We start from the raw sequence: 26,589 nt of genomic DNA on the forward strand, positions 1-26,589 counted from the left end.
TCACAGCACCACACATTTATTTACAGACTACACAGATAGGCAGAGCAGCACACAGCAGAAAACAAAAACCAAGGCTAAACTCCTCTGCACAAACTATCCTCTCATGAACAGGCAAGGAGATAAGGGGGAAAACAGGCAAAATTCAGGTGATTTTTCTTTTTTCCTCTATGGAGCTAAATTGGTGACCCAAGGACAGAGCTGATAATCTCTATGTAGCCCTGACACAGACATAGGAGACCCTGTAGCAGCTCCTACATTCCCTCATGCCCCCAGCATCAAAAGAATTCAGTCACAGCCAGAATCCAGGCAGTGTGGATTGAGGTTTATGCGCATTGAGACGCACTGATGTATTTTTGACACACGTTTTGTGGAATCACATTTTTGTCCTTTACTTTCATCTATCAAACACGCCTGCTGCACCCAGAAAAGTTTTACATCATGATAAACTCGCAACCAAGGTAGCAGAGGGGGAAGCATCACTGACCAAAGTCCATTACTTTTATTTTACCTGTTGATTTATTGTAAAACCTTTGAAGTGCTGAAGAAATACGCCCACTAGACAGGTGTGCCAACAGCATCTCAACATCCCTTGAGCCAGGCCAAGCCAAAACTAAAACACACCAAAAAACCCTAAGAAACTGGTGATAGACTTCACTTGTAGTGCAGTAGCTTCATTGAACCATTGCAAAAAGACACAGTTGGGGTTTATTTTGTTTTGTTTTCACTCTCCCATGTGCATTACAGACGCATTGCAAGAGCTACAGAACCAAGTAGGTTGCAGTATGCCAAGACATAATGCCAGTGGGGAGCAGAAACACTTCATCCAAGTTAACAAAGAACAAAATTCCACAATCTTGGTTGGTCAAAAACCAGCTGCTCCCTGAAAACAGGTACCTGTGTACTGGTGCCTAGCCAAGCTATCCTGAATCACCACTCATCAACTCTAGTGCGCACGCCTGGCAGTGCTGAAATGACTTGACCTCTCATTTTCACTTCTGTCCAACATTATGCAACCTTTTTGCTACTGCTGTAATGAGGGCAGCTCCCTTCCCACTTCCATCTTCAGAAAGCATGAAAGTCACATCACACTGAGGTGCCAGCTCCTTCACTGTTTCCTGCAGGACCCTAGAAAAGCTGGAAGGAAAAGGACAGAACAGAACATTTTAGCAGCTGCATTCTGGTCTTGGATCTTTGTATTTATCTATTAGCAAAGAACCATAACCTAAGCCAACATCTTCCACTGGCTCTCCACAGGTTCTCTTCCATTTGCTTTTCACCCTACTCATGAGTGGGACAGGTTTCTGTGCACCATGATGGGGACAGGTTTCTCTGCACCATGACGGGGACAGGTTTCTCTGCACCATGAGGAGGACAGGTTTCTCTGCACCATGAGGGGGACAGGTTTCTCTGCACCATGACGGGGACAGGTTTCTCTGCACCATGAGGAGGACAGGTTTCTCTGCACCATGACGGGGACAGGTTTCTCTGCACCATGAGGAGGACAGGTTTCTCTGCACCATGAGGAGGACAGGTTTCTCTGCACCATGATGGGGACAGGTTTCTGCGCACCATGATGGGGACAGGTTTCTCTGCACCATGAGGGGGACAGGTTTCTCTGCACCATGAGGGGGACAGGTTTCTCTGCACCATGAGGGGACAGGTTTCTCTGCATCATGAGGGGGACAGGTTTCTCTGCACCATGAGGAGGACAGGTTTCTCTGCATCATGAGGGGGACAGGTTTCTCTGCATCATGAGGGGGACAGGTTTCTCTGCACCATGAGGACAGGTTTCTCTGCATCATGAGGGGGACAGGTTTCTCTGCACCATGAGGAGGACAGGTTTCTCTGCATCATGAGGGGGACAGGTTTCTCTGCACCATGAGGGGGACAGGTTTCTCTGCACCATGAGGGGGACAGGTTTCTCTGCACCATGAGTGGGACAGGTTTCTGCGCACCATGATGGGGATAGGTTTCTGCGCACCATGACGGGGACAGGTTTCTCTGCACCATGACGGGGACAGGTTTCTCTGCACCATGAGGAGGACAGGTTTCTCTGCACCATGAGGAGGACAGGTTTCTCTGCACCATGATGGGGACAGGTTTCTGCGCACCATGAGGGGGACAGGTTTCTCTGCACCATGAGGGGGACAGGTTTCTCTGCACCATGAGGGGGACAGGTTTCTCTGCACCATGAGGGGACAGGTTTCTCTGCACCATGAGGGGGACAGGTTTCTCTGCACCATGAGGAGGACAGGTTTCTCTGCATCATGAGGGGGACAGGTTTCTCTGCACCATGAGGACAGGTTTCTCTGCATCATGAGGGGGACAGGTTTCTCTGCACCATGAGGAGGACAGGTTTCTCTGCATCATGAGGGGGACAGGTTTCTGTGCACCATGAGGGGGACAGGTTTCTCTGCACCATGAGGGGGACAGGTTTCTCTGCACCATGAGTGGGACAGGTTTCTGTGCACCATGATGGGGATAGGTTTCTGCGCACCATGACGGGGACAGGTTTCTGTGCACCATGAGTGGGACAGGTTTCTCTGCACCATGAGGGGGACAGGTTTCTGCACACCATGAGGGGGACAGGTTTCTGCACACCATGAGGGGGACAGGTTTCTGCACACCATTAGATTTTAATTTCTATTACTCCACCTTAGTTTTGTTCAGCACGATGCTAGACTCTCCCACACAATCACAGAATGGTTTAGGTTGGAAGGGACCTCAAAGATCATCTAGTCCAAACCCCCTGCCATAGGCAGGGACATCTCCCACTAGAAAAGGTCCCTTGCCTTTAGAGATCAGAGGAAGCTCTCTTCTCTCAGCTCAAAAGCTAATGCATCTCCTTCCACACCTTGCTCACAAAATATTGACCCAGCTCCAAAAATTCAACACAGCTTTCCATCTGGGACACCCAGTTACTGCAAAAATCCCCTCAAACATTGGAAAAGAAATATTGTAACAGCAAGTTCACCCAACACCCTAGAGAAAAAAGAGCCTGACAGAGCTATTTGGACTTGACTTTGCATTTTTTGATCTTTTGTCTAGGCAAGGGAAATGTCAGGGTGCAGGGGAATATGTTAGATCTTAATCCCCTCTCTTATTTATTACCATATTGACAGAGAACTGGTACAGGGAAGTGCTTCCAAGGTACTCACTGTGGATGCAACTTGTACAGAGTTCCATCTACTCCAACAGTGATTTGCAGGTGCTCCACACCTCGGTTTTCTCTCTTCTTCTCTACAATAGCGGCCAGTCCTGCTCCACAGAGCTGAGCAGCTCTTCTTGAAACAGCTCCACACACCTCTTTCACAATGATGCTGTCTTCACACGTGCTGTCCAAGCCAAGCTGCTGCAGAATTCGACGGACTTGGAGGAGAGCGAGCCGGTCACTGCACAGGGGAAGTACATGCAGCAGCAAGGCATGAGGGGAAGCTTCAGCAAGCATGCAAATACCAGCCCTACAGCTGGGACTCAGCCATAACTCAAAGGACATGGGACCGCTTCAACAACTCTCCAACTGTTTGAAGGCAGACTTCAGTCAGCATTCAGATTGAAACCATGCTGCTGGCATGCCCTTTACTATGTTAGGCTACATTTCCAGAAGGCACAAACAGTAGTTATTCACCTAACTCCCAAAGTCATGAAGGAGCTGAGCCAGATCAGCTACCTGACATGTTATTTTTTTTTATCTCATGGCTAAGACACTATTATCCAAGGTTTTCATCAGTAGAAAGAGTTTCCAAATGGCCTGGAAGGTCATTGCAATCATGTGCAGATACACAGAGGTAGCCACATATTCACTGAGTATTTGTACATCAAGCACTTTATAAGTAAGTAGTATTTTAAGTCCTACAAGAAACATTCCAAGTATAATGATGCTAGGACATCCAAGACAGCACAGTTATGTGGACAGGAAAAGATAATTCACAGCATTGCAGAATAATTCTGGAACTCCCTCAGTTCCTCGCTTTTGGCTTCTATTCTGGAGATGGGGCAGGAGGTGCACAAAGAAGAAAACTAGAATGGACTTCTTGAAAGAAAGGGCTCCACATACTTGAGGATTATTTTCCAGAGATTCCAGAAGCCCTAAGGGATTTAAATCAAGTAAACCTAACAACTTTACCTCTCGATCTGAGACAGGAATTTTGTTTCAAATATGCCTCTTTTCCTGAGCGATTCCGAAATCTGTCCTCTGAACAGCAGCCCTTGTTTGGTTAAGTCGATCAAAATTTGCCTCACTATTTCACCTAGGTACATTCCACTGGTCATTTTTTCATACCTGTTATGACATTAAAAGGAAAAAAAAGTGATTTGAAAGAGATGAGTGTTAAATGCATACATAGTAGAAGTCCTATCAACTCAACTCCAGCTCTGGAGCCCCTATTTACAAGAGGGATGTGGCCATGCTGGAGTGTGTCCAGAGAAGGGCCACGAGGATGATCAGGGGTTTAGAGCACCTCTCCTGTAAGGACAGACTGAGAGAGTTGGGGCTGCTGAGTCTGGAGAAGAGGATGCTCCCAGGAGACCTTTTTGTGGCTCCCAGTCTCTGAAGGGGGCCTCCAAAAAAGCTGGGGAGGGACTTTTTAGGCTCTCAGGACTAAGGGGAATGGAGCAAAGCCAGCGGTGGGGAGATTTAGACTGGCTATGAGGAGGAAGTTTTTCAGCATGAGAGTGGTGAGAGCCTGGAATGGGTTGCCCAGGGAGGTGGTTGAGGCCCCATGGCTGGAGGTGTTTAAGGCCAGGCTGGATGAGGCTGTGGCCAGCCTGATCTAGGGTAGGGTGTCCCTGCCCATGGCAGGGGGGATTGGAACTAGATGATGTTTGTGGTCCCTTCCAACCCTGACTGATTCTGTGAAAAAAGGAGGAAAAGCTTGCAGAGCAATAGCCACTGAACTCCACCTTGCAGTCATCAAAATAATCTGTTGTTATGACTCCAAGTGCAAACAAGGTATTTCCTGATGTTAAAAAGTAACAGAATCAGAATAAAACCTTGCAATATTAAACAGAACACAGTGTTAAAAGCAGAACTCACACCGAGGCAAAACATTTCCCTGTTCCACTCATGCATTTATCAGTGAGTCATGTGTAATCAATGTTGTCTTTACCAAACAAAGAACAGGCAATTTCAGTTCATCATCTTGCACAAATTGTATTTTACCTTTAAGAAAACACTCCAAGAGGAGGAGCACAGCAAGGCCTACACTTAACAGAGAAATCTGAAGAGCTGCACTGTTTGCAAATCACCTTAAGAGGAGATCAGTGCTGTGGTAACAGAAACAATGCTTGGCTTTGAATTTTTTCTGGGTAACTGCATTGCTTACCGTGCAACAAAAGAGATGTAATATTAAAATTGCCTTTCTGATTATTCACTTGTGGCCGTTTGAGCTGATCCTCTAGCTCAGACATAGGGGAGAGATGAACATTCCAGGGATAGGCCACATAAATGGCAACAATAGATAAATTAATATAATTTCATTGGAGCATCACGAACTTAATGTCTAGAAGTACAGTTTGTTCTCCCCTTCTCCTGCTGGCTTCTGCTGCTGCAGCTTCACCTATCTTCCCCGGCTGCTGTTTTGGCTACTGCTGCTTCTGCTGCTTCGCCGCCGCTTGACCCCTCCCCATCTCCCTTAAGGTTATTGTATTGGTTTTTTCCCTTCCTTCCTTCTCTAGTTATTATCTCTCTTTACATTGTTATACTATAAGAAAATACAATTTTATCTTTCCCTGACTTTCAAAAAAGAAGGGTTTTGTGTTGTGCTGAGTTGACTTCTCCCCGGGGGGAACCTCCCCCAACCCGGGACATCACTCAAAAAGCACATTCTAAAAAGCAGCCAGTGCACTTCAAAAGACTGACTTGACTGGGCTCTTAGCACCAGTACCATTATATTTACCTCTGTTTCCCTGGGTTTAGTGAACCTTCATCTACTTCTGTATCATATTTTGTTCTGATGTTGTCGATGCAGCCATTGTCACCAAATCCTCCCCATTCAGTGTTGATGCACATTTTCCCTTCGTTTCCTTCCACTATTTCTATGTTTTTCATGTCCTCCATGTAGCACACATTGCTGCCTGTTCCTAGGAGGAAATAAATTGCAAGGCTTCAGCCAGAAAAAGTGAAACAGCAGCTGAAGCAGATGGAAGATGAATGCAGTGATCATCTTAAAAGATCTATTCCCCACAACCCAAGTTTCAAAGATCTCTCAATTTCTTACAGGAGTAAGGCTAAGACTGCTTTAACCCAGCACAGCAGAGCATTATCAAGAAAAAATGGCCCCACACAGAAAGTTCCCAGCACAGAGGAATTGAAGACTCCCTGTTTTGGGTGGGAAATTGCTTTGGCAGTCACTGTCAAGTGCTGATCCATCATTGCTGCCAGTCTGGTTGCAATGCACCACAAATAAGCTTGCATGACAACCTGCGTGCCTAAGCAAACACTGGCCAGAGCCTAGTAGCCAGTCAAGCAAGTACCAAGTCTGAAATGTTATGGTAAACAAGGCCTCATCACTTGGGTTGCATTAACTGATATAAGGAGCTGTTCTCCAAACAAAAAGAGAGAGAGGGTGCACTTAGCCAGCCAGAAGAATCTAATTTTCTATTGTGGCTTCAGATCTTACATCCTCTGATGGCTGAAACCTTGGAGGTAGCTGCTGGGGGAATCATCTAGAAAGCTCCAAAAGAATTCACTCAGATATTGCACAGCCTGTGACCAGGCTACACAGTAAATACCAATACACTTGTCAAAACAAGGATTCATGCTTGGCCATTTTCAGATGCTTTTACTGTGTATATGCTTGCTAGGTGCCACCAGAAAGATGATCTGAAGCTCAGCAGATTCAGGATGGTGCCTGCTGCAGGTGTTATGACGTTCTCTGTTGAAGACCACACCAATTTGCCAGAAACCCCAAGTGACTATTAACACAACATATCAGACTCAAAAAAAAAAAAGATGCTGTTTTGCAAATTCCAAAGTAGGTCGTGAAGCCCAGCACCTGCAAACATGCTCTCTTCTAAGAGTGGCCTCTTCAGTGTCACTGTACCTGCAATAAGGCCAATCTCACAGTTGGGATCCTCATATCCGCATGTCATCATTGTCCCAACGGTGTCATTCACCACTGCTACAATGTCCAAGTCAAACTCCTAAAACACAAGTCACAGTCAGTAGCAGGGTCCCAGAGGAGGAAGGATGGTGCATTAGATACACCAAACAGAGCAGAAAAGGACCGCTCACATTTCTTCTCCTGATAGCCTCTCTCAGCATATCAACAACATCTTCCCCCTCACAGTCCGTTGCCTTGAAACCTTTTGTCCATCCCACAAGTGTCCCCTGAAACGGAAACAGACAAAAGGTGAAGGCAGAGAAAACTTCACATTCCAAGCATCATCAGCCTTCTCTTGTGCCCAACAGTTACCCCTCCCCTTTTGTGCCATGTTTTAATTATGTATTTCATTGGACATGTTACTGTGAGAGTCTAGTGCAGAGTTTGCCACCACTGCTGTGGAATTTGTTTCCTCCTCATTTGTCAAGACCTAAGTGATATGCTGTAGGTTTGGAAAGCACATTGAGTGGTCTCCCCACAAAAAGCCAGGTTCCATTGCTATACTTTCAACTGTGAGCTGAAAGCTGAGACACAGCAAGCTTGTTTCCTCACTTAGAAGCAGTTGTGAAGCCCATCGGACATAAAAACATCCAATAAAAACAGCAGCCACTTCAGTTGCTCAATATCCTACATATTTGACTAGAATTAAGCAGCACAACCTCCCCTCTGTGGAAATCACAGTATCACACAATATCACAGTATCACAGTATCACCAAGGTTGGACAAGACCTCACAGATCATCAAGTCCAACCCTTTACCACAGAGCTCAAGGCTAGACCATGGCACCAAGTGCCACGTCCAATCCTGCCTTGAACAGCCCCAGGGGACGGCGACTCCACCACCTCCCCGGGCAGCCCATTCCAGTGTCCAATGACTCTCTCAGTGAAGAACTTTCTCCTCACCTCCAGCCTAAATTTCCCCTGGCGCAGCCTGAGGCTGTGTCCTCTCGTTCTGGTGCTGGCCACCTGAGAGAAGAGAGCAACCTCCTCCTGGCCACAACCACCCCTCAGGTAGTTGTAGACAGCAATAAGGTCACCCCTGAGCCTCCTCTTCTCCAGGCTAACCAATCCCAGCTCCCTCAGCCTCTCCTCATAGGGCTGTGCTCAAGACCTCTCCCCAGCCTCGTTGCCCTTCTCTGGACACGCTCAAGCATCTCAATGTCCCTCCTAAACTGGGGGGCCCAGAACTGAACACAGTACTCAAGGTGTGGTCTAACCAGTGCAGAGTACAGGGGCAGAATGACCTCCCTGCTCCTGCTGACCACACCATTCCTGATGCAGGCCAGGATGCCACTGGCTCTCTTGGCCACCTGGGCACACTGCTGGCTCATGTTCAGGCAGGCATCGATCAGCACCCCCACATCCCTCTCTGGCTGCTCTCCAGCCACTCCGACCCCAGACTGTATCTCTGCATGGGGTTGTTGTGGCCAAAATGCAGCACCTGGCACTTGGAGCTATTGAATGCCATCCCGTTGGACTCTGCCCATCTCTCCAGGCGGTCAAGGTCCTACTGCAGAGCCCTTCTGCCCTCCAACCCAGCCACATCTGCCCCCAGCTTGGTGTCATCTGCAAACTTGCTGATGACTGACTCCATGCCCTCATCCAGGTCATCTATGAAGATGTTAAAGAGGATGGGGCCCAGCACTGATCCCTGAGGGACACCAGTAGTGACTGGCTGCCAGCTGGATGTGGCACCATTCACCACCACTCTCTGGGTCCAGCCCTCCAGCCAGTTCCTAACCCAGCACAGAGTGTTGCCATCCAAGCCATGCATCAGAATACTCAAGATTTCTATTCATTTTTATTTTCAATCATATTTGTTAGTAACTGCAGATCTGCAAAGACGAAGATATGATCTTCATTGCAAAGCCAAGCTTTTCTGAACAAGCAAGCTCAGTTCTGCCCACTGACACTCAATAAAAAGAACCTAATGTAGTGCAGAAGTTAACACAGAGCTGTGAAGCACAGTCATGAAAACACCCTGGGACTGCAGCTGAGCAAGTAGGAGGTGGAGTCTGTTATCCCTTTCCACTGAAGAGTTAAGGCAGCACAAGAGATTCCTGAGCTATTAAAAATGTGTAGTCACTTTGCTATCACAAGGGTTTAATATTTACAGAATAAAACCAACTAACATCCACCTCTTACCAGATGGAAGAGGCAAAAGTTCTACCTCCCATATGCATATAGGATGACAACTTCCCAATGAAACAACTAATATGCACAGCAGAGTAATAAACCCCCTATAAACCAGGTGAAATCCCTCCAAAGGCTGATTTGTACAAATAGATGTGCATATATGTACACACATACATCTTCTCAACCTCACAAAGGTCTACTTGGAAGAAAAGATTTAAAAGATCTTTTTGCTTTCAAAAGATCTTTGGAGATCCAAACCAGGAAGTTCCCTCACCCAAAGTTATATCATTTGCCAAGCAGATGCACAGTTGCCATTTGACCCATTCTGTGCTGCAGTTCTTACCTTATCAATGCTGGCTTGCCTACATGGAAAGGAGAAGGTGAAGCCCAGAGGCAGTCGAGCACCTTTAAGCCCCATATACTCCAGAAAGTCTGCTATGCACTGGACAATATGGTCAAAGAGCTGGAAGAAAAGAGAACACACTTAAATCTCACAGGGATGCCATGCAATGAGCCTTAGCTGGCTTGGTCAAACATTCAGTGGAGGTTACCTCTTCCCCTGTCCCTTGCATGATCTCCAAAGGAATAGCAAAGATTTTGTTATACATTTGCACTGATCTTCTTCTCCCACTTCTGATTTTGACCAGCAGAACCCTGAAGTTTGTCCCACCAAGGTCGAGGGCAAGGAACTTCCCTTTCTCTGTAGGAGAAGAAAGGAATTTCATTTGGGAGCTGCCTCTTGTGTGTTTATCAGTCAGAACAGCATACTCTCGACACATGTCCTCAAGAAACTTCATCTGTGCCAGTGACAGCACACCACTCCCCATGGAATTTATCCCACCAGCACGCTGGCATGGGGCTGAAGGGCCAGCCAGATCACATTGCAGGAAGCACCAGTTTGCCAGCAAGCACCACCACAATAACTGGCAAGTTCCCCAGGAAAACAGACAAGCAACTTCCGTGAACCACATCCAAGCGATCAGGAAATGACCTCACCTGTTCCATCTGGTGTCCCACAAACATAAGTGGGTAACATCTTCACTGAGGCACTGGCTTGCGTCTCTCGCTTTAGCCCATACTCCAGCTCAGTCCTCATTTTGTTCTTCACTTCTCTCAGGGTGTCCAGGGACAGCAGAAACGGTGCGAGAGCAGCATCGATTTGCTTGCGCTGAGCGGCCAGCCGGTATCCCACCGCCGTGACCATGGCAGCCCCTGTCCCGCTGCCTTTCAGAGAGAGGACAAAGCGAACATCACAGTTTGGCACCAGCCTTCTCACCACCTTGTGCAGGCGTTTGGCATATCTACAGGAACAAAGGAGAGTTTCTTGTCATGGTTTACTTCACGTGCGCGCATCCAACAGCGCCAGTGCAGAAACACAGTCGAGAGTAGCACAAGGTTAGAAATCAGTCTAGGAGATGGGTACAGTGATCCTGATTTCTGGCCGTTCTGCAGCACCTGCAGGCTCACAGGAACATGGAGATACCTCTAAACAAGCGCCAGTGCACAGCAAGAGGGACACTGGAGAAAAGCCAGGCAAGAGTGGAGAGTCACAATCTCAGAGGGTAAGAGTCTCCATCTGGAATCAGACTACCGTACAGTTTGGGAGAGGTGTTTGAGAAAGCTTCCAGTTTGGGTAAGTGTAGATTCAAAGCAGGGTGTGTGACATGGTGCAGGGAAAGTGGAAAGCCACAGTGAATTGCGCGTGCCTGGAGGCCCAGCACTCATTTAAGGAATTTCTTTCCTAGACACCATTATCCCATGTGTCATGTTGTTCCCACCCCAAGTTCTGAAGCTCCTAAGACAGCTTTGTAGTAACTAAGCTGGTCTGATCCTCTGCGCTCCACCAGACCTCACCCCAGTCCTGCAGCAAAACCAACAACTCCCTGGAAAGCCACACATACACGTGCAGATGGAGACCCTGCAACACCAGTATGTGGCCAAATTACCAAATCCTCTTCAGCTACTTACTGAGGGTGGAATTTATAGAGCCCTCCATCAATCCCAACAGTGGTTCGCATCCTTAGCAGCTTTTTATTCTCTCTCAGCCGGGTCAGTATGGCTGCAAGGGCAGCGGCACAGAGGTTGGCCGAGCGGAAGGAAATGATGGTGCAGACATGCTGAACGGCAATGCAGTCCTCTTCAGAGGGAAATAGGTTCAGCTCTGTAAGGATCTCTTTTGTGTTGCTCAGACCTTCCTTATATCTATCCCAAAACCAAAAGAACACATCAACTAATGCAAAGATATTAAGGCAACACAGAAATCAATAATTGCACTTTGGCCTGAAAAGGAAGGAGAGGAGACCAGGGCACAATCCTTCAAGGCATCATCATCACTGGTTTCTGTAAACCAGTGATTTCTTTTCCACAGTATTCCAAAAGGTGCCCAGAGGAGAAAACAGATTTTTGAGAGGCTGCTTCCTGGGGTTCAGATTTATAAGGCATGCCAATTAGGCAGCCAAGAATCCTAGAACAGTTTGGGTTGGAAGGGACCTTAAAAATCACAGTATCACAGTATCATCAGGGTTGGAAGAGACACCTCACAGATCATCAAGTCCAACCCTTTACCACAGAGCTCAAGGCTAGACCATGGCACCAAGTGCCACGTCCAATCTTGCCTTGAACAGCTCCAGGGACGGCGACTCCACCACCTCCCCGGGCAGCCCATTCCAGTGTCCAATGACTCTCTCAGTGAAGAACTTTCTCCTCACCTCCAGCCTAAATCTCCCCTGGCACAGCCTGAGGCTGTGTCCTCTCGTTCTGGTGCTGGCCACCTGAGAGAAGAGAGCAACTTCCCCCAGGCCACAACCACCCCTCAGGTAGTTGTAGACAGCGATAAGGTCACCCCTGAGCCTCCTCTTCTCCAGGCTAAACAATCCCAGCTCCCTCAGCCTCTCCTCGTAGGGCTGTGCTCAAGGCCTCTCCCCAGCCTCGTCGCCCTTCTCTGGACACGCTCAAGCATCTCAGTGTCCCTCCTAAACTGGGGGGCCCAGAACTGAACGCAGTACTCAAGGTGTGGTCTAACCAGTGCAGAGTACAGGGGCAGAATGACCTCCCTGCTCCTGCTGACCACACCATTCCTGATGCAGGCCTGGATGCCATTGGCTCTCTTGGCCACCTGGGCACACTGCTGGCTCATGTTCAGGCGGGTATCGATCAGCACCCCCAGATCCCTCTCTGTCTGGCTGCTCTCCAGCCACTCCGACCCCAGCCTGTATCTCTGCATGGGGTTGTTGTGGCCAAAGTGCAGCACCTGGCACTTGGAGCTATTGAATGCCATCCCATTGGGCAGGGACACTTTCCACTAGACCAGGTTGCTCAAGGCCTCATCCAATCTGACCTTCAACACTTCCAGGGAGGGGGCATCCACAACTTCCCTGGGCAACCTGTTCTAGTGTCCCACCACCCTCACGGTAAAAAAATTCTTCCGAATATCCAGTCTAAATCTGCCCTCCTCAAGCTTCAATCCATTCCCTTGCCTTTAGTCCACAGGAGGAGAGCACAAGAATAGCTCCACTCAAGACAACAAGAAAATGACTCCTGAAGTAGCAATAAGAAGAATTCCTCTTCAAAACATGAGTAGTCATCCATCAGCTGGCCCAGCATCTGTCCTACCTCTCCACAACCCCAGTATTCACACATCATGGCAGCTGAAAACTGCAACAATCACCCCAAGTGCCCAGGTCTCCAAAGAGGTTGTTTAAACAGGTCTAGGCTGGATGTTAGGAGGAAGTTCTTCCCAAAGAGAATGATTTGCTTTGGAATGGGCTGCCCAGGGAGGTGGTGGAGTTGCCATCCCTGAAGATGTTGAAGAAAAGCCTGGATGAGGCACTTAGTGCCATGGTCTAGTTGAGTGGTTAGGGCTGGGTGCTAGGTTGGACTCATGTGGAGGTCTCTTCCAACCTGCTTGATTCTATGATAAAGAACCTGCATTTTAACAACACATTTGCTGCTGAGCCACTTGGCTAAAACTTTCCCTCCCACCAATTGCTGCTTACAGAAAGACAGACTATTATCCCAGGCAAAAGCAAAGTTAAGTTGAATAGTTCAGGATGGTTCCCAGTGCTGACAAATTATAATGTTTGCTATCATTGCTGTGCTTCTGAAAGACTAACAGTCACCCCCAAAAAACATATTGCAGGTTCTTACTTCTCCATTGCACAGACATGTTTCATTTCAATCTTGCCCTTGGTGAGCAGAGCTGTTGACACTTTCCCATTGAAGAGCAGACCTTCCTTAGTCATTTTTAGGAGTACGAGCCTTACAAGTTCCCCCAGATAGAGGCTGCTGATCATCTTCTCAAACCTGAAATGGGTCACAAGAAGGATTACATTACCAGCAAGCCAGAGCTACAAAAAGTTCAAGTACCAGCATCTTATGTTCCTATGCAGGTTGAGGACATTTAAGCACATACAACTGGGGTTTGGGAGCTAAGCTGTAGATGGGATGCCATTTTGAGTTCCTGGGAACCAGAAACAGTTCCTCAAGATAAGTGAGTGATTAAAAGAGAATTTTCAAAAGACTTGCTGAACTAGTAGAACCAGTTTTGATCTACCAGGCTTTAAATATGCCCTTCATTTACCTTCATCTTCTTTTGCCCCTCTGCAGCATCACACCAGAGTAACCACCTGTTTCTAACTGCAGCAGCAACCCCTTGACCTGTGAGGCAGGGAAGTGTCAAGGGTACCCACCCATCCCAGAAGAGAAAGGTCTGAATAGGACAGGTTCAACTTGAGCTCACTTAATCCAATTCCTGTTCCAAAGGGAGTCCTGGTACAGGCTGGTGATGCGCTCAGAGAACTCAGAATGCCAAGGCAAATCAGCCAGGGAATCACTTACAATTGCTTTCCAGGGTTGAGAGATCCAAGGTCGATCTCCCGATCGAACTCTGTGCGGAGGTCATCCAAAGCGCCGTCATCTCCGAAGGCTCCCCACTCTGTGTTGATGCACATCCTCCCTTCATCACCTTCCACCAGGTCGATGTGCCTCATATCCTCCATGTAGCACGCGTTAGTGCCGGTCCCTGTGCGTGTTGGAGACAGTGTGCACTAGTCACCTGTTTGCTCTGGCTTCAGTTGACATGCTAGGGAATAAGTCAACCTATTGTCTTGGGGAGAAAATATATATAACCTTGCAGCAGATGATGCTACTGCTATCAAGCCACCTGCACTTGTTCAATAATCATTCCACAGTGAGTGAAAGAGATCTGGAAATTAATCTGACTCATTTAAAAACGTTTTTCTTTGTCAAGTTTACTTCTGTGTGCCTTAAAGAAGCCACCACAGTGCATGAAGTGGAGACACTGTAGAAAGTGTAGCTGATCCTAACTACCAGACATGAGAGGAATTCAGCTTTCTCTGAACAGACAAATGGTCATTTTCTGTACAGTCAGCAGAAAAGTTTAGTATGCTGGTCACAACTGAGCCCAGACGAAATGGGGACTGTGGTACTTGATGGCAATGTGATCAGCATAAAACCAGCTGCTCTACAGAAGGCAGTCAGGCTTGAAAATCTGACCATTGTTTTTCCTGTGTTCTTCCTGCTCTATCTTGCACTGGGACACTCCTTTTTACTCCAAATATGTTAGGATTAAATACACGAGGTGGGGAATAATAACAACTACTTAGTGAACAGAAATAATTACCAATTATGAGGCCAACTTCACAGCGTGGATCATCATAGCCACAAGTCATCATGGTTCCCACAGTGTCATTGACCAGAGCCAAGACATCAAGATCTATGTCCTAACAGCATAAAGATGGGCAATTAGCAGGAGAAAAAAAAGCAGCTTAGAAAGCTTGCTGTGTGCCAAAGCAACAGGCAGACATACCCCTTGGAAGGTCTGCTTCAGGAATGCTCTCCAGTTGGAGACACACCATCCCCACAACCCTGCACCAAGTATCTTTGAATTCTCAAGTGCTTGGCCAGTCAGGTTTTTTTCTCCTAATCCAATCTTGTTTGCCAGAAGAGCAACATGTTATGGGTTTGGATTGTGTGACATTCTAGCACACATCTATCTTGTGGGCTGCGTGATCTGATCATAGAATGGTTTAGAGTGGAAGAGACCTCGGAGATCAGTCACTCCAACCTCCTTGCCATGGGCAGGAACACCTCTCAAGTAGACTTGGCTCCTCAAGCCTCATCCTGCCTGACCTTGAACACCCCTAAGGAGGAGACATCCACAACCTCTCTAAGGAACCTATTCCAGAGTCCCACCACCCTGATACTGAAGATCTTCTCCCCTAAAAATCCAGTCTAAACCTACTCTCCCTCATCTTAAAACTATACCCTCCTTGTCCTGTCACTAGAGACCCTTATGAAAAGTCCTTCCCCATCCTTCCTTTAGATATAGGGAGACAGTTATAAGTCCCCCCAGAGTCTTTTCTTCTTTACATTGACCAACCCCATCATGGGCTACATGATCAGTTCACGTCCCACCACATGGGACAGAAAATACACATGGATAAATGCAGCCACTCCTCATAAGGCCATACGCCAACCTCACACTCAAGTAAAAAGCCTTTCCATCAAAGCTATGCAGTTTTCTTTCATAGTGAGGTCTCTTGATAAGGTAAAATCAAAGTCATCAAAGGATTGCTGTAACTCAGATGTGAACACTAGCAGGGGGGCAGGCTTCATGCAAGAAGTTTCAGATCCTTTGTTACTGCTAGTTGCAGCAAGGCTGATACAGAGAAAGAGATGAATGTCCAATGACAGGGCAAAGGGCAGTGGTGCAAGCAGGAGCAGAGAAGGTTCCATGTAAATGTGAGGAAAAACTTTTTCACTGTGAGTGTGACAGAGCCCTGGAAGAGGCTGCCCAGAGAGACTGTGGAGTCTTCTTCTCTAGAGACATTCCAAACCTGCCTGGATGAATTTCTGTGTGACCTACTCTAGGTGATCTTGTTCCAACATGGGGCTTGGACTGGATGTGGCCAAGAAGACCAATGAGATCCTGGGGTGTATTAAGAAGAGTGTGTCCAGCAGGCCAAGGGAGATTCTCCTCCCCCTCTACTCTGCCCTGGTGAGACCTCATCATGACTACTGCATTCAGTTTTGGGCTCCTCAGTTTGAGAGGGACAGGGATCTGCTGGAGAAGGGTCCAGCAGAGAGCTATGAGGATGATTAGGGGACTGGAGCATTGCTTGATGAGAAGAGGCTGAGGGACCTGGGGCTGTTTAGTCTGGAGAAGACTGAGAGGGGATTTAATAAATATCTGAGGGCTGGGATTCAGGAGCAGGGGGGACAGGCTCTGCTCACTTGCTCCCTGTGGTAGAACAAGGAGCAATGTGTGTAAGCTGCAGCACAGGAGGTTCCACCTCAACACAAGGGAGAACTTCTTTACTGTAAGGGTCACAGAACACTGGAACAGACTGCCCAGAGAGGTTGTGGGGTCTCCTTCAAGGCCTGTCTGGATGCATTCCTCTGTGACCTGAGGTAGATTGTATGCTCCTGCTCTGGCAGGGGGGTTGGACTTGATGATCTCTTTGGGTCCCTTCCAATCCCTGACACCCTGTGATCTTTCAAGCTCCCTTCCAACCCCTAATATTTTGTGATTCTGTGTGACTCTGTGAACCAAAATGAAGGCTGCATTATCACCATGTGAGAAAACAGAATAATTTCCTCTTTGCTATTAAAATGTCAAAGTATGGAAAGATGCTTCATACTTCTTAAAGGCTATTACCACAAGCACCAAACACAGGAAACAAGGATTACCAAAATACAGAAACATAATGGCATTCAAAGCTGAAGGGCAGACTTAATCATGCTTTACTGCTAACCTTAAAAATGACAACCAGCTACCACTCCATCCCACAGACTGAAGTGGACAGGCAAGCCCTGGCAGAGTTAAGTGTGCCAAGCTGAGATGATAGCTTCCTTCTCCCAACCTGCACCCACCACAAGCCAGGCTACAAAAGACGGTATACATCCACTTCTTACCAAAGAGGTCCCAGACAGACTCCCTTTAGCTCAGCCAGACAGTGGAGTCATACTGGTCCACTGTCACAGCCAGCCCAGCTAGTCAGTGTGCAGTTGCCAGCACTGTTAGACTGACCAAGGGCAGCCCGAGTTGCAACTGCATAGTCCCTTCCATGGCTTCAGCAACGAGGGAGAGACAGCTCCAGTAGACATACAGCCACGTTGGACATTTGTTACTGGCTGTCCTTGAAGGACAACCTGCAAAAACCAACTCGCACACCAAGAGCTGATCTGACAAGGAGAACAACCTGAGACCACTCAGGCTCACCTTCTGCAGGAACAAAACTTGCCTTATGCTTCTGGAGGGCCTTGCGCAGAGAACTGACCACGTCTGTGTCCTGAACTCCTCGGACCTTGAAGTGTTTTGTCCATCCAAGAAGAAACCCCTGCAAAGTAACAGCCCAGTGACCCAAAAGCTCCAACTTGAACACACATACCTGCCAGAAAGACAATCAAAACTCAAGTCTGTGGAGAAACCCACTGTGTCTCTGAGGGCTACAATAATAAGTCACATCAGAAGATCTCACCTTGGGGTGTCTGTCAGGATAGATAGCTAAAGAGGCACAGTAATAAAGCCTCATTTTTACACAGTATCACAGTATCAAACACTTCTCTCTGTGCTTTGCTTAAAGCATGTGGTGTGGCTTTCCTGATGCTCACCACCATTAAGCACAAAGCATTTGCAGGACTGGGACCCAAAGCCCAGACCCCTAAAAACAAAAGAGAGGCTAGAATAGGAAGCCATAAATTAATGGCCATCAGCCATTCATTTCCCATGCAGCCTCTCAACTGGCTCAGCTATAGGTCTTTCCCATTTAGAATGAAGTGTAAAAGAGAAACTAAATAAGGGTGATCAAAAAAAAGAAAGATGCTTCAGGACACAGAAGTATGTCTTCTAGAGTTTAACAGTCTTCTTACAAGGGCTTGTGGTTACTATGGAACTGGGTACTCATTAAGTGAAGGAAGAGCTTTAGCTTAGAGACTATGTTGTCTTGAGGTCAGAAATCAGCGTTTGAAGTCAAGTCTAGTCACATGTTAATGGCCATCCAAGCCTTCTTCAGAGAGCTATGTAAACAGGGAGCCACAAAAAGGCCACAGGGTAACACTCCATGCAATAGCTTCTCTAGGTTCTGCAAGGAGCTAGGGTTGCCAATAGTATTTCTGTTTGCATCTCACCTCTTCCAGTTTGGTCTGTTTGCACGGAAAAGAAAACGTAAAGCCGAGAGGTAACTTCTTATGCTTCAGGTTTTTGGTTTCCATGAAGTCTACCAGACAGTCGACGATGTAATCGAAGAGCTGCAGGAGAAAGGAGAGGACAGAGTCAGGCTGTGCCTGGCAGAGGTGTTCTCAAGCACACCACCATCACCACAAGAGACCCTGAGTGCCCTACCTCAGTTCCGTTCCCCTGTATGACCTCCTTGGGCGTGGGATAAAACTTGCTCTCCAGCTGTCTGCTCTGCTTCCCGTCATCAAACACCTTCACAAGATGGGCACAAAACTGGGAGCCACCCACGTCAGCAGCAAGGAAGTCACCCTTCTCTGCAACACAGGAGGGCAACTGTCATGGGGGATGGCTGAGAAGCGTGGCCCAGATGCCTTGCTGAAGGCCACAGCCCATGGACTGCCTCACCATGGCCACAGGCTCTCTCCTGTCCCATCACGGCAGGTCCTTCTACTGTGGGCCTGGAAGCATTGCCAGGAAGGCTGAGCTGGCCATCCTAAGCAAAGGCATCAAGTCACAGTATTACAGTATCACCAAGGTTGGAAGAGACCTCACAGATCATCAAGTCCAACCCTTTACCACAGAGCTCAAGGCTAGACCATGGCACCAAGTGCCACGTCCAATCCTGCCTTGAACAGCTCCAGGGATGGCGACTCCACCACCTCCCCGGGCAGCCCATTCCAGTGTCCAATGACTCTCTCAGGGAAGAACTTTCTCCTCACCTACAGCCTAAATCTCCCCTGGCACAGACTGAGGCTGTGTCCTCTTGTTCTGGTGCTGGCCACCTGAGAGAAGAGAGCAACCTCCTCCTGGCCACAACCTCCCCTCAGGTAGTTGTAGACAGCAACAAGGTCACCCCTGAGCCTCCTCTTCTCCAGGCTAACCAATCCCAGCTCCCTCAGCCTCTCCTCGTAGGGCTGTGCTCAAGGCCTCTCCCCAGCCTCGTCGCCCTTCTCTGGACACGCTCAAGCATCTCAATGTCCCTCCTGTTAGCTGCTATGTAGCAGCTACTTTCATTTTTATGTGGCAGCCTGGTTGTGCCCACCCTGCTCCTTCCACAGCAGCATGTTTTCAAGCTGCAGAGGGACAAGCTTCTCAGCGGGAGGGGCACAATGCGACTTCCAAGTCAATCAGAGCACACAGGGGCTGCAAAACCATACACCTGAAAGGGAGGCAAATGGGAGAGCGTTACCTACATCCAGAAAAGGACGCAAGATTTGCAGACACATGTTAAGACTTAACCTCGCTGCAGAAGTCAGCTTTCAAGCAGGACAAGACTAATTTACCACCCCAAGTCAACGAAGGCGTTTCCAAATGCCTTGAGGTGATTCTGTAAAGCACTCTCGTTCTGTCGGCTTGGCTCAAACACATTCTTCTCTAGCAGGAGACCTCAGAGGGAGGACAGCTTGGCCTCCCTGCTACAATAAAACAATTATCTAGCCTAAGCACGGCAGCAGGCCCTTCCCAAAAGAAAAATGCAGCAGCTTGTGCACAGCTTTGCTTGATCTTTGTTCCACAGTCCAAGCCTCTGAATGAATTTTACCGAACTGGCCCTGCTGGGGAAGGAAGCAGGAAATTCCACCTGTGATACCACGGGCAGATATCACAAAGGCAAGCAGACAAACCGGGTTACTCAGTAAACTCTGACATTATCAGACCATTAAAAACTAATGATGCTCCCCGCAGGGGTCATTTGAAAGCAGAAACAGTGACAAATCTGGAAGCTGGTGGCTATAGCAAGTGGGGGAAATTCAGCCAAGTTTGGGGTGTTTAAACCAGCTGGAAATTTCTGTGGAAATAAAATAACCAAGAAGGATTTTGCAAGAGAGCAAAAATAGGGAAAAAAAAAATCAATGTGATGCTTAAAATAGGCAGTGTGTCAATAAGCCCTAGACCAGCCTGACCCCACAGCATAACCTTGACCGGCAGAAAGGTTACGCGGGTCAGAAGAGCACTGCCCAGAGTTGGCCTTGAGGAACATGAAGTTTTGCAACAGCGATGACACTACATGCAGTTTTGCAAGCCTCCTGACCTCAGAAGCTCCCTGCTCTTTCAGGACACGGTCAATGCCATGTAAGACCTCAGGACCAGTGACAGCCACCAAGATAGGAGGTTTTATGCTACAATTTCTTTTCTCTTTGATGAAGGTAGCACCAAAAGGAAGAGAGCCCGGTTCCAGCTAGGCAGTTTAGAGGATTTTCTGTAATTTCATTTCAAGGCACTAGCCTCCAAATCATAGAATCAGCCAGGTTGGAAAAGACCTCCAAGATCATCCAGTCCAACCTTGCACCCAGCCCTGGCCAATCAACCAGACCACGGCACTAAGTGCCTCAGCCAGGCTTTGCTTCAACACCTGAAGGGACGGCGACTCCACCACCTCTCTGGGCAGCCCATTCCAATGCCAATCACTCTCTCTGACAACAACTTCCTCCTAACATCCAGCCTAGACCTCCCCCGGCACAACTTGAGACTGTGTCCCCTTGTTCTGTTGCTGCTTGCCTGGCAGCAGAGCCCAACTCCACCTGGCTACAGCCTCCCTTCAGGTAGTTGTAGACAGCAATGAGGTCAGTCCTGAGCCTCCTCTTCTGCAGGCCAAACACCCCCAGCTCCCTCAGCCTCTCCTCAGAGGGCTGTGCTCCAGGCCCCTCACCAGCTTTGTTGCCCTTCTCTGGACACCTTCCAGCACCTCAACATCTCTCTTGAACTGAGGAGCCCAGAACTGGACACAGCACTCAAGGTGTGGCCTGAGCAGTGCTGAGTACAGGGGCAGAAGAACCTCCCTTGTCCTGCTGGCCACACTCTTCCTGAGCCAGGCCAGGATGCTGTTGGCTCTTCTGGCCACCTGGGCACACTGCTGCCTCATCTTCAGCTACTCTCTACCAAATGTTCCCTTTTTGCCATTAAAGACGTTGTTCTTCATTTAACTGCAGGAAAAATCCTTCCTTCAGAAGGAATAAAGTCATGTGAAAACAAGATACAAAGCAAACAGTTCTCTTCAAGTTTTTGGCACTGTTGCTGTACACTGACTCCTGCCCTAGGCAGACACAAATTCATAGACCTGGTTAAGCCTAGGAAAACCATAATTTCCTGTCAGCCTGCACTGCCAGGAGCCATCTGAGTCAGGAGAGTTGTTCTGGATGTATGTGATTCTCCAAACAAGTCGGGGCTTTGGATCCTACCTCACATCCTCCCAGGAGACACCACTGCATGTCTCAGGGACAACTGGAAAGAAGGACCCAGCTGCAGAAGCAGAGCAGACTGTCTTCTGCTAAAGCCCCATCCAGAAACCAGTTCTCCCAACGCAGAAGGCAAGGAAGGGCAGGAGCAGATCACTTTTTGGAGCGATAAAGCAGTGCAGAGTCTGCTGCTAGAAGCCATGAAGCGGTCACAGCTCTGAGAACACAACGTTGCTGTCCTTCTGCGATTCGAGGAGTTTCCCTGCAGCACCCTGCAGCTGCACGACCAGCAGGCCACGGCACTGCCCACGTCCCCACACCTGCAGCACAGTGCACTGCAGCGTCTGAGCTGTAGAGGCTGCCCTTGCCGTACCCAGCCACGGCTCCTGCAGCCTGCTACAGCCACATGTAGAGCTGAAAGAGGTTGGCTTTGGAGCACTGATCGGCTCCTTTCCTCAAACAAGCAGCACCAGGTCAAAATCCAGCTTGTGCAGGAAAAACTCCTCTGCCAGCACTCCCCCAGGCTGCTGTCTTCTCCATACACACCTGCTTTCTCCAGGTGAGATGGGCAGTAAGCCAAGGTGCCACTGGCTGCCCTGTGCCTTTGCTGTGCCGTCCTTGGACACTAACAGCAAGACGTCGTTCTCCTAAGCCAGCCCTGCTGTGGTGGGGAGGGGAACTCACCGGAGCCATCGGGAAGCGAGCGCACAAAGGTGGGCAGCATTTTCACCGTGGCCGTGGGGTTGGTGTCTCTGCCCAGGCCCTTGGCCATCTCGGCCTGGAAGCGAGCCATCACGTCCAGCAAGACATCGTCGGAGAGGCGCATGTGGTACAGGTACCTGTCAACCTGGAAAGAGGAGAGGTGTTACCCCCAGGGCATGTAGCCTCCTCCTGCTCAGCAGCTGCCTGGAGTGAGCACGCTACAGGAGGACTCTCCTGTGTCTGCTGAAGAGGCTTCCTTTAGCTCTGCAAGCAGAGAACACGCAGGAACTTCCCAGCTAGCTTCCTACTCAGGAGGAGTGCAGTTTGACATGAAGGTTCTGAAAACCCCTGGCTACAATTCCAACAGCACCCCTGCTCTAGGCTGGAGAAGAATTACTACACTCATTCCCAGCCACATGGGACACGATGGACGTGAGGTTAAGCAGATCCCAAGGAGGCAAAATAATTCTTTTCACATAAGTAACAAACCGCCTACACCACCATCCCCTCCCCTCTGATCCTACAAGTTCATTTCATTTTTGGCCTCAACACCTAGATTCCCATGATTGTCAATGTAAGCAAGCTCCAGCACATCAGCAGAACATGTACCCTTGTGATGATTTTGGTTTGAAAATGTTTAATGCAGCCTTGGTGATTTGCTGTCAAAATGTTGGCCATCTTTTCTGATGGCTCAGCAAACTTGCCAATATACATAAGCCCGTGAGACTGCCTAAGACTCCTGACAAGCTGTTTTTACACCATCCTATACAAATAATGAACTAGAACTGCACAGTATCTTGACCTGGTGAGAATTTGACCTCTCTGAATTAGGTCCAGAAAATGCTGTCAGTACCCAAGCGTGTCAGCCACAACCTGAAAACATCTATTCAGCCACTGCTTCACTCCACAGACAATTAGCTTTGTTGGCATGCCAGGCTGGAGCTCAAAGCCTTTTTCTCACTCCAGTTCTGCCTTCCATTCTCTTGTGATTCTAGGATTACATCTAAAACACATTTTTTGTTGCAAACAATAACATTTCTTAAGGGTCTATAACTCACAGAACACAACAAAATAAAAGCCAGCTGAACACAAAGGGAACCAAAAGCATCTATGACTTCATAAACTAGCAGATCATCTAGCAGACAAGCTCACCAGTATTTCTGTACAGCTTGATTAGGACAAAACTTCAGGTTTTCTTCCTCAGGACCACATGCTGCTTGTATTGATATTTACCTGCAGGGCTGGATACACAGCTGCAAATAAGGAGGCCCAGAAACTAGCTGGGTGCAACAAAGGGTTAATGCAGCAAAAGGAGAATCTGCCAACATCCAAATGCTTTTCCACTAGGGACACAGGTTTTGGTGCTGAACATGCACACTAATTCTGTGCTGCAGACCACTGGATGTCCACTCTCTGAAACATCCTACTCCTCATGACATGAAACTCAAGGCCAGAAGTGGTGGACAGAGTAGAAAGGTGAGATAGCTTCCAACGTTTTGCTGGTAGAAACACTCAAAGGTGAGATAGCTTCCAACGTTTTGCTGGTAGAAACACTCAGCTGTTGTACCATAGGCTACACTAATGCACTGCTTCAGCTGTTCCGACCCTTTCATCAATCCTACTTACAGAGGGAGGTCTGGTGAACGGGAGGAACATTCACCAAAAGTGCCTCTGGCAACAAGGCAGGATTTAAAAGGCAGCATTGTCTAAACAGAAGAGAACACAGGTTGTAGATAAATTGGCCTCATCTACAGTTTGGACTGGCCACCTGTATTAATGAGGCAAACTAATTAGCTATTGACAGCCCCATTTTAAACTGATGGTCAGCAATGATCCATCCACCTGAAAGAGTCAGGACCCTGCACTTAACAAAAGGTACACACACAGAAGAAAGTCTGAACGTTCAAGATGCAACTGGCAAAGAGCAGCAGCTGCCTTTGGATACAGCTGTGCCGTGAAAAGCCCTTTATTTAGATCTGTCTTTGTAGCTCTCCTTCGCACAAGCACTTGATTTCCTCCAAAGCTTTTCTGAGGCCACATCACCGTGTAGGATTCATCACCTCAGCCCAAGCAGCAGCAGTGCCTTGCTGGGCACACCCGAAGGAAAAGCAACACAGTGACTGGAGACAGGCAGCACTCGTGCATAGACCCAAATAACTGTGACAAGAAGTTCTTGGGCAAAAAAAGCCCTAAATAGTAATAAACCTGACCACGTCTGTTTGCAGAGGGCATGCAGCAGCTCCCTGCTCCCCACAGAAATTGAGTTCCCCTCCCTGTTTACCTACAACCGCAGGAGGAGACAGTCCTCTCCAAGACAACAGACGAGGCAGAAAGCCTGCTGACTCTCCAGCCTGATTTACAACCTAAGCAGGGCTTGCTCAGATGCTTGTGAGCACAGGAACGGCCAGGCCTTGCAACACCAAACTGTCTCGCTGCCTTCCTCCCACAGCACAAGGACAGCCCTTGTTTTGAAGTGCCTTTCCTCAGTTACGCAAACAGCACTGTCCTCAAGCAGGGATTCTTGTTGCCACCAGTGAGCAAATAAATTTGCCCGAGAAGGGGGAGATGAGGAGGCATTCCTTCTTTCTAACTAGGGAAATATCAACTCTGCTGTACACAGCCTACCCAGGGCTGCTTAAAGGAGGATTCTAAAGAGCACTGGTTTCTTGCCTTGGGGAAAGGCTAGTCTGCACCTCCCACAGAGATTTCATATTTTAATGGCTTTGCTAAAATCCTTCTACCCCTCCTCTCCACTGTCCTAACTTCAGGGAAGTGATTCCTCAGCTACACTCAGGATGTTTCTCCAAAGAGCTCATTTCACCCAATCACACAAAGAGTAAAAAGAAGTAGCACTATCTAGATGAGAGACGTTAGATGAGACCCTCACACAAAGAAAGGACATTTGGACCCCTTTATGATCATACTAAACTCTGGGCATAAAAACGCTATGAGCTGAGAGACAGTCAGGGACATCTGGCTGTTGAGATACCAGGAACTCTCTTGGAATACTTCTCCTGAAAGCAGAGTTAGTCGAAGAAGTCCCCCTAAGAGCAAGTCCCCCTAAGAACAAGCTACAAGCAAGGAACACAGAGAAGACAATCCTGTGTTTCTGGCTTTGCTGATGAGCTCAGCAGTGCAGGCAGCTCTACCCACTGGGACCTTGGATCTCCTGCACTGCCACGCGTCTGTAGGCAGCCCCTCCTCCAGCTGGCTGGAAAACAAGAGCACAGAGCCTGGCAGCAACAGCCACCAGAAAGCACTCAATAGAGACACCAGGAGAACAGAGAACCCACAGGGAATATGACTAGAAATTGGAGGACCCCTGACCCAAGAAGCTTACAGGTCCCCTGTGGTCTTATGATGGAGAGCCAAAAGCCCATTACAGCACAGCCATGAAAGTAGAGATGAGGGAAGAGCCACTAGGCAGTTCCCTCCCAGTACTGATGGCTTCAGATCTGGGCCACCTTGAGCTTTTCTGACTTTAATTACAGGTCACACCTGTAAACGCCAGGGTGGTCATCCAGGTTTAGACAACCAGGGAGGAGGCACTGGCACTTCTCCTACACCAACAGCAGTTGGAATAGTCTCTTGTGCCCCAAAAGACCCAGCCCAAAGATCCCAAGAGTTTTCCTACTTCTGCTATGATGTGACTTACTCCTACTAAGCTTTCGAAATCCCACCTTTCACATTACACTTGCAAAAGGATTCAGCAAAAGCTTCCTTTCTGCCCTCTGCACTACACCAGATCATACCAGACAAAAAAAACCCTGAGCACCACTTTTCCTTTCTGAAGACCATTTGCTCCTTTACTGTCAGAGAACTTAAAACTGTGCAAGGAAAACCATTTAACCAGACCCATTTTCACACTGGTCAGCTGGTTTAGGTTCCAAATCCTTCTTTCTTTATTTGGCTCTAGTAGTAGACAACGCCATTCTCTAGTCTGCATCACACACTGTAGACCCCACAGTAACAGTAATGTGAGTAACACAGATCTTGAAAGAAGAGTTAGCCAGTCTTACCTTTTTGATTTGATCCTCTTTTAGCTTTGTGAAATGGAAAGCTAGCAAGTGGACGGCAAACATTTTCTTGAAGGAGATGGATGAGCCAGTAGCGACAGAGATGCTGTGAGTAACTCCAAAGCAACAGGTCTTGATTCAAAGCTGGAGCTAGAGAAACTTCAGTTGAGGCATTTCCCTCAGGGTGAGATAGTGGAGCTCCTGGGGAATCGAGTCCAGAAATAAATCCATCCAGGGTGATCGGTTCAATGATTAAACTTC

General features: G+C 48.1%; 1 protein-coding gene across 1 annotated transcript; it reads right to left on the reverse strand.

The window, feature by feature from the left end:
- On the reverse strand, nt 1-26,589 carry LOC135176228 (hexokinase HKDC1-like). The gene is made up of 18 exons (XM_064145093.1): nt 26,332-26,589; nt 22,295-22,457; nt 18,603-18,751; nt 18,389-18,508; nt 17,503-17,598; nt 14,880-14,979; nt 14,075-14,258; nt 13,385-13,540; nt 11,207-11,440; nt 10,235-10,539; nt 9,790-9,938; nt 9,582-9,701; nt 7,235-7,330; nt 7,044-7,143; nt 5,898-6,081; nt 4,127-4,282; nt 3,159-3,392; nt 1-1,134 (listed from the first exon to the last, which is right to left on the reverse strand). The coding sequence occupies exons 1-18, from the start codon at nt 26,392-26,394 to the stop codon at nt 990-992; spliced, it is 2,754 nt and encodes a 917-aa protein (XP_064001163.1). The 5' UTR covers nt 26,395-26,589; the 3' UTR covers nt 1-989.

Source organism: Pogoniulus pusillus, chromosome 6 (genome assembly GCF_015220805.1).
Source record: "Pogoniulus pusillus isolate bPogPus1 chromosome 6, bPogPus1.pri, whole genome shotgun sequence".
NCBI lineage: Eukaryota > Metazoa > Chordata > Aves > Piciformes > Lybiidae > Pogoniulus > Pogoniulus pusillus.

What these genes read in the sequence shown, in the direction of transcription:
- LOC135176228 (XM_064145093.1), bottom strand. Translation starts at nt 26,394, where the DNA reads ATGTTTGCCGTCCACTTGCTAGCTTTCCATTTCACAAAGCTAAAAGAG. An exon ending in CTCAACCCTGGAAAGCAATT is followed by an intron (nt 13,541 to 14,074) that starts GTAAGTGATTCC and finishes GACCCATTTCAG; the next exon opens with GTTTGAGAAGATGATCAGCA. An exon ending in CTAAACCCAGGGAAACAGAG is followed by an intron (nt 4,283 to 5,897) that starts GTAAATATAATG and finishes ATGTCATAACAG; the next exon opens with GTATGAAAAAATGACCAGTG.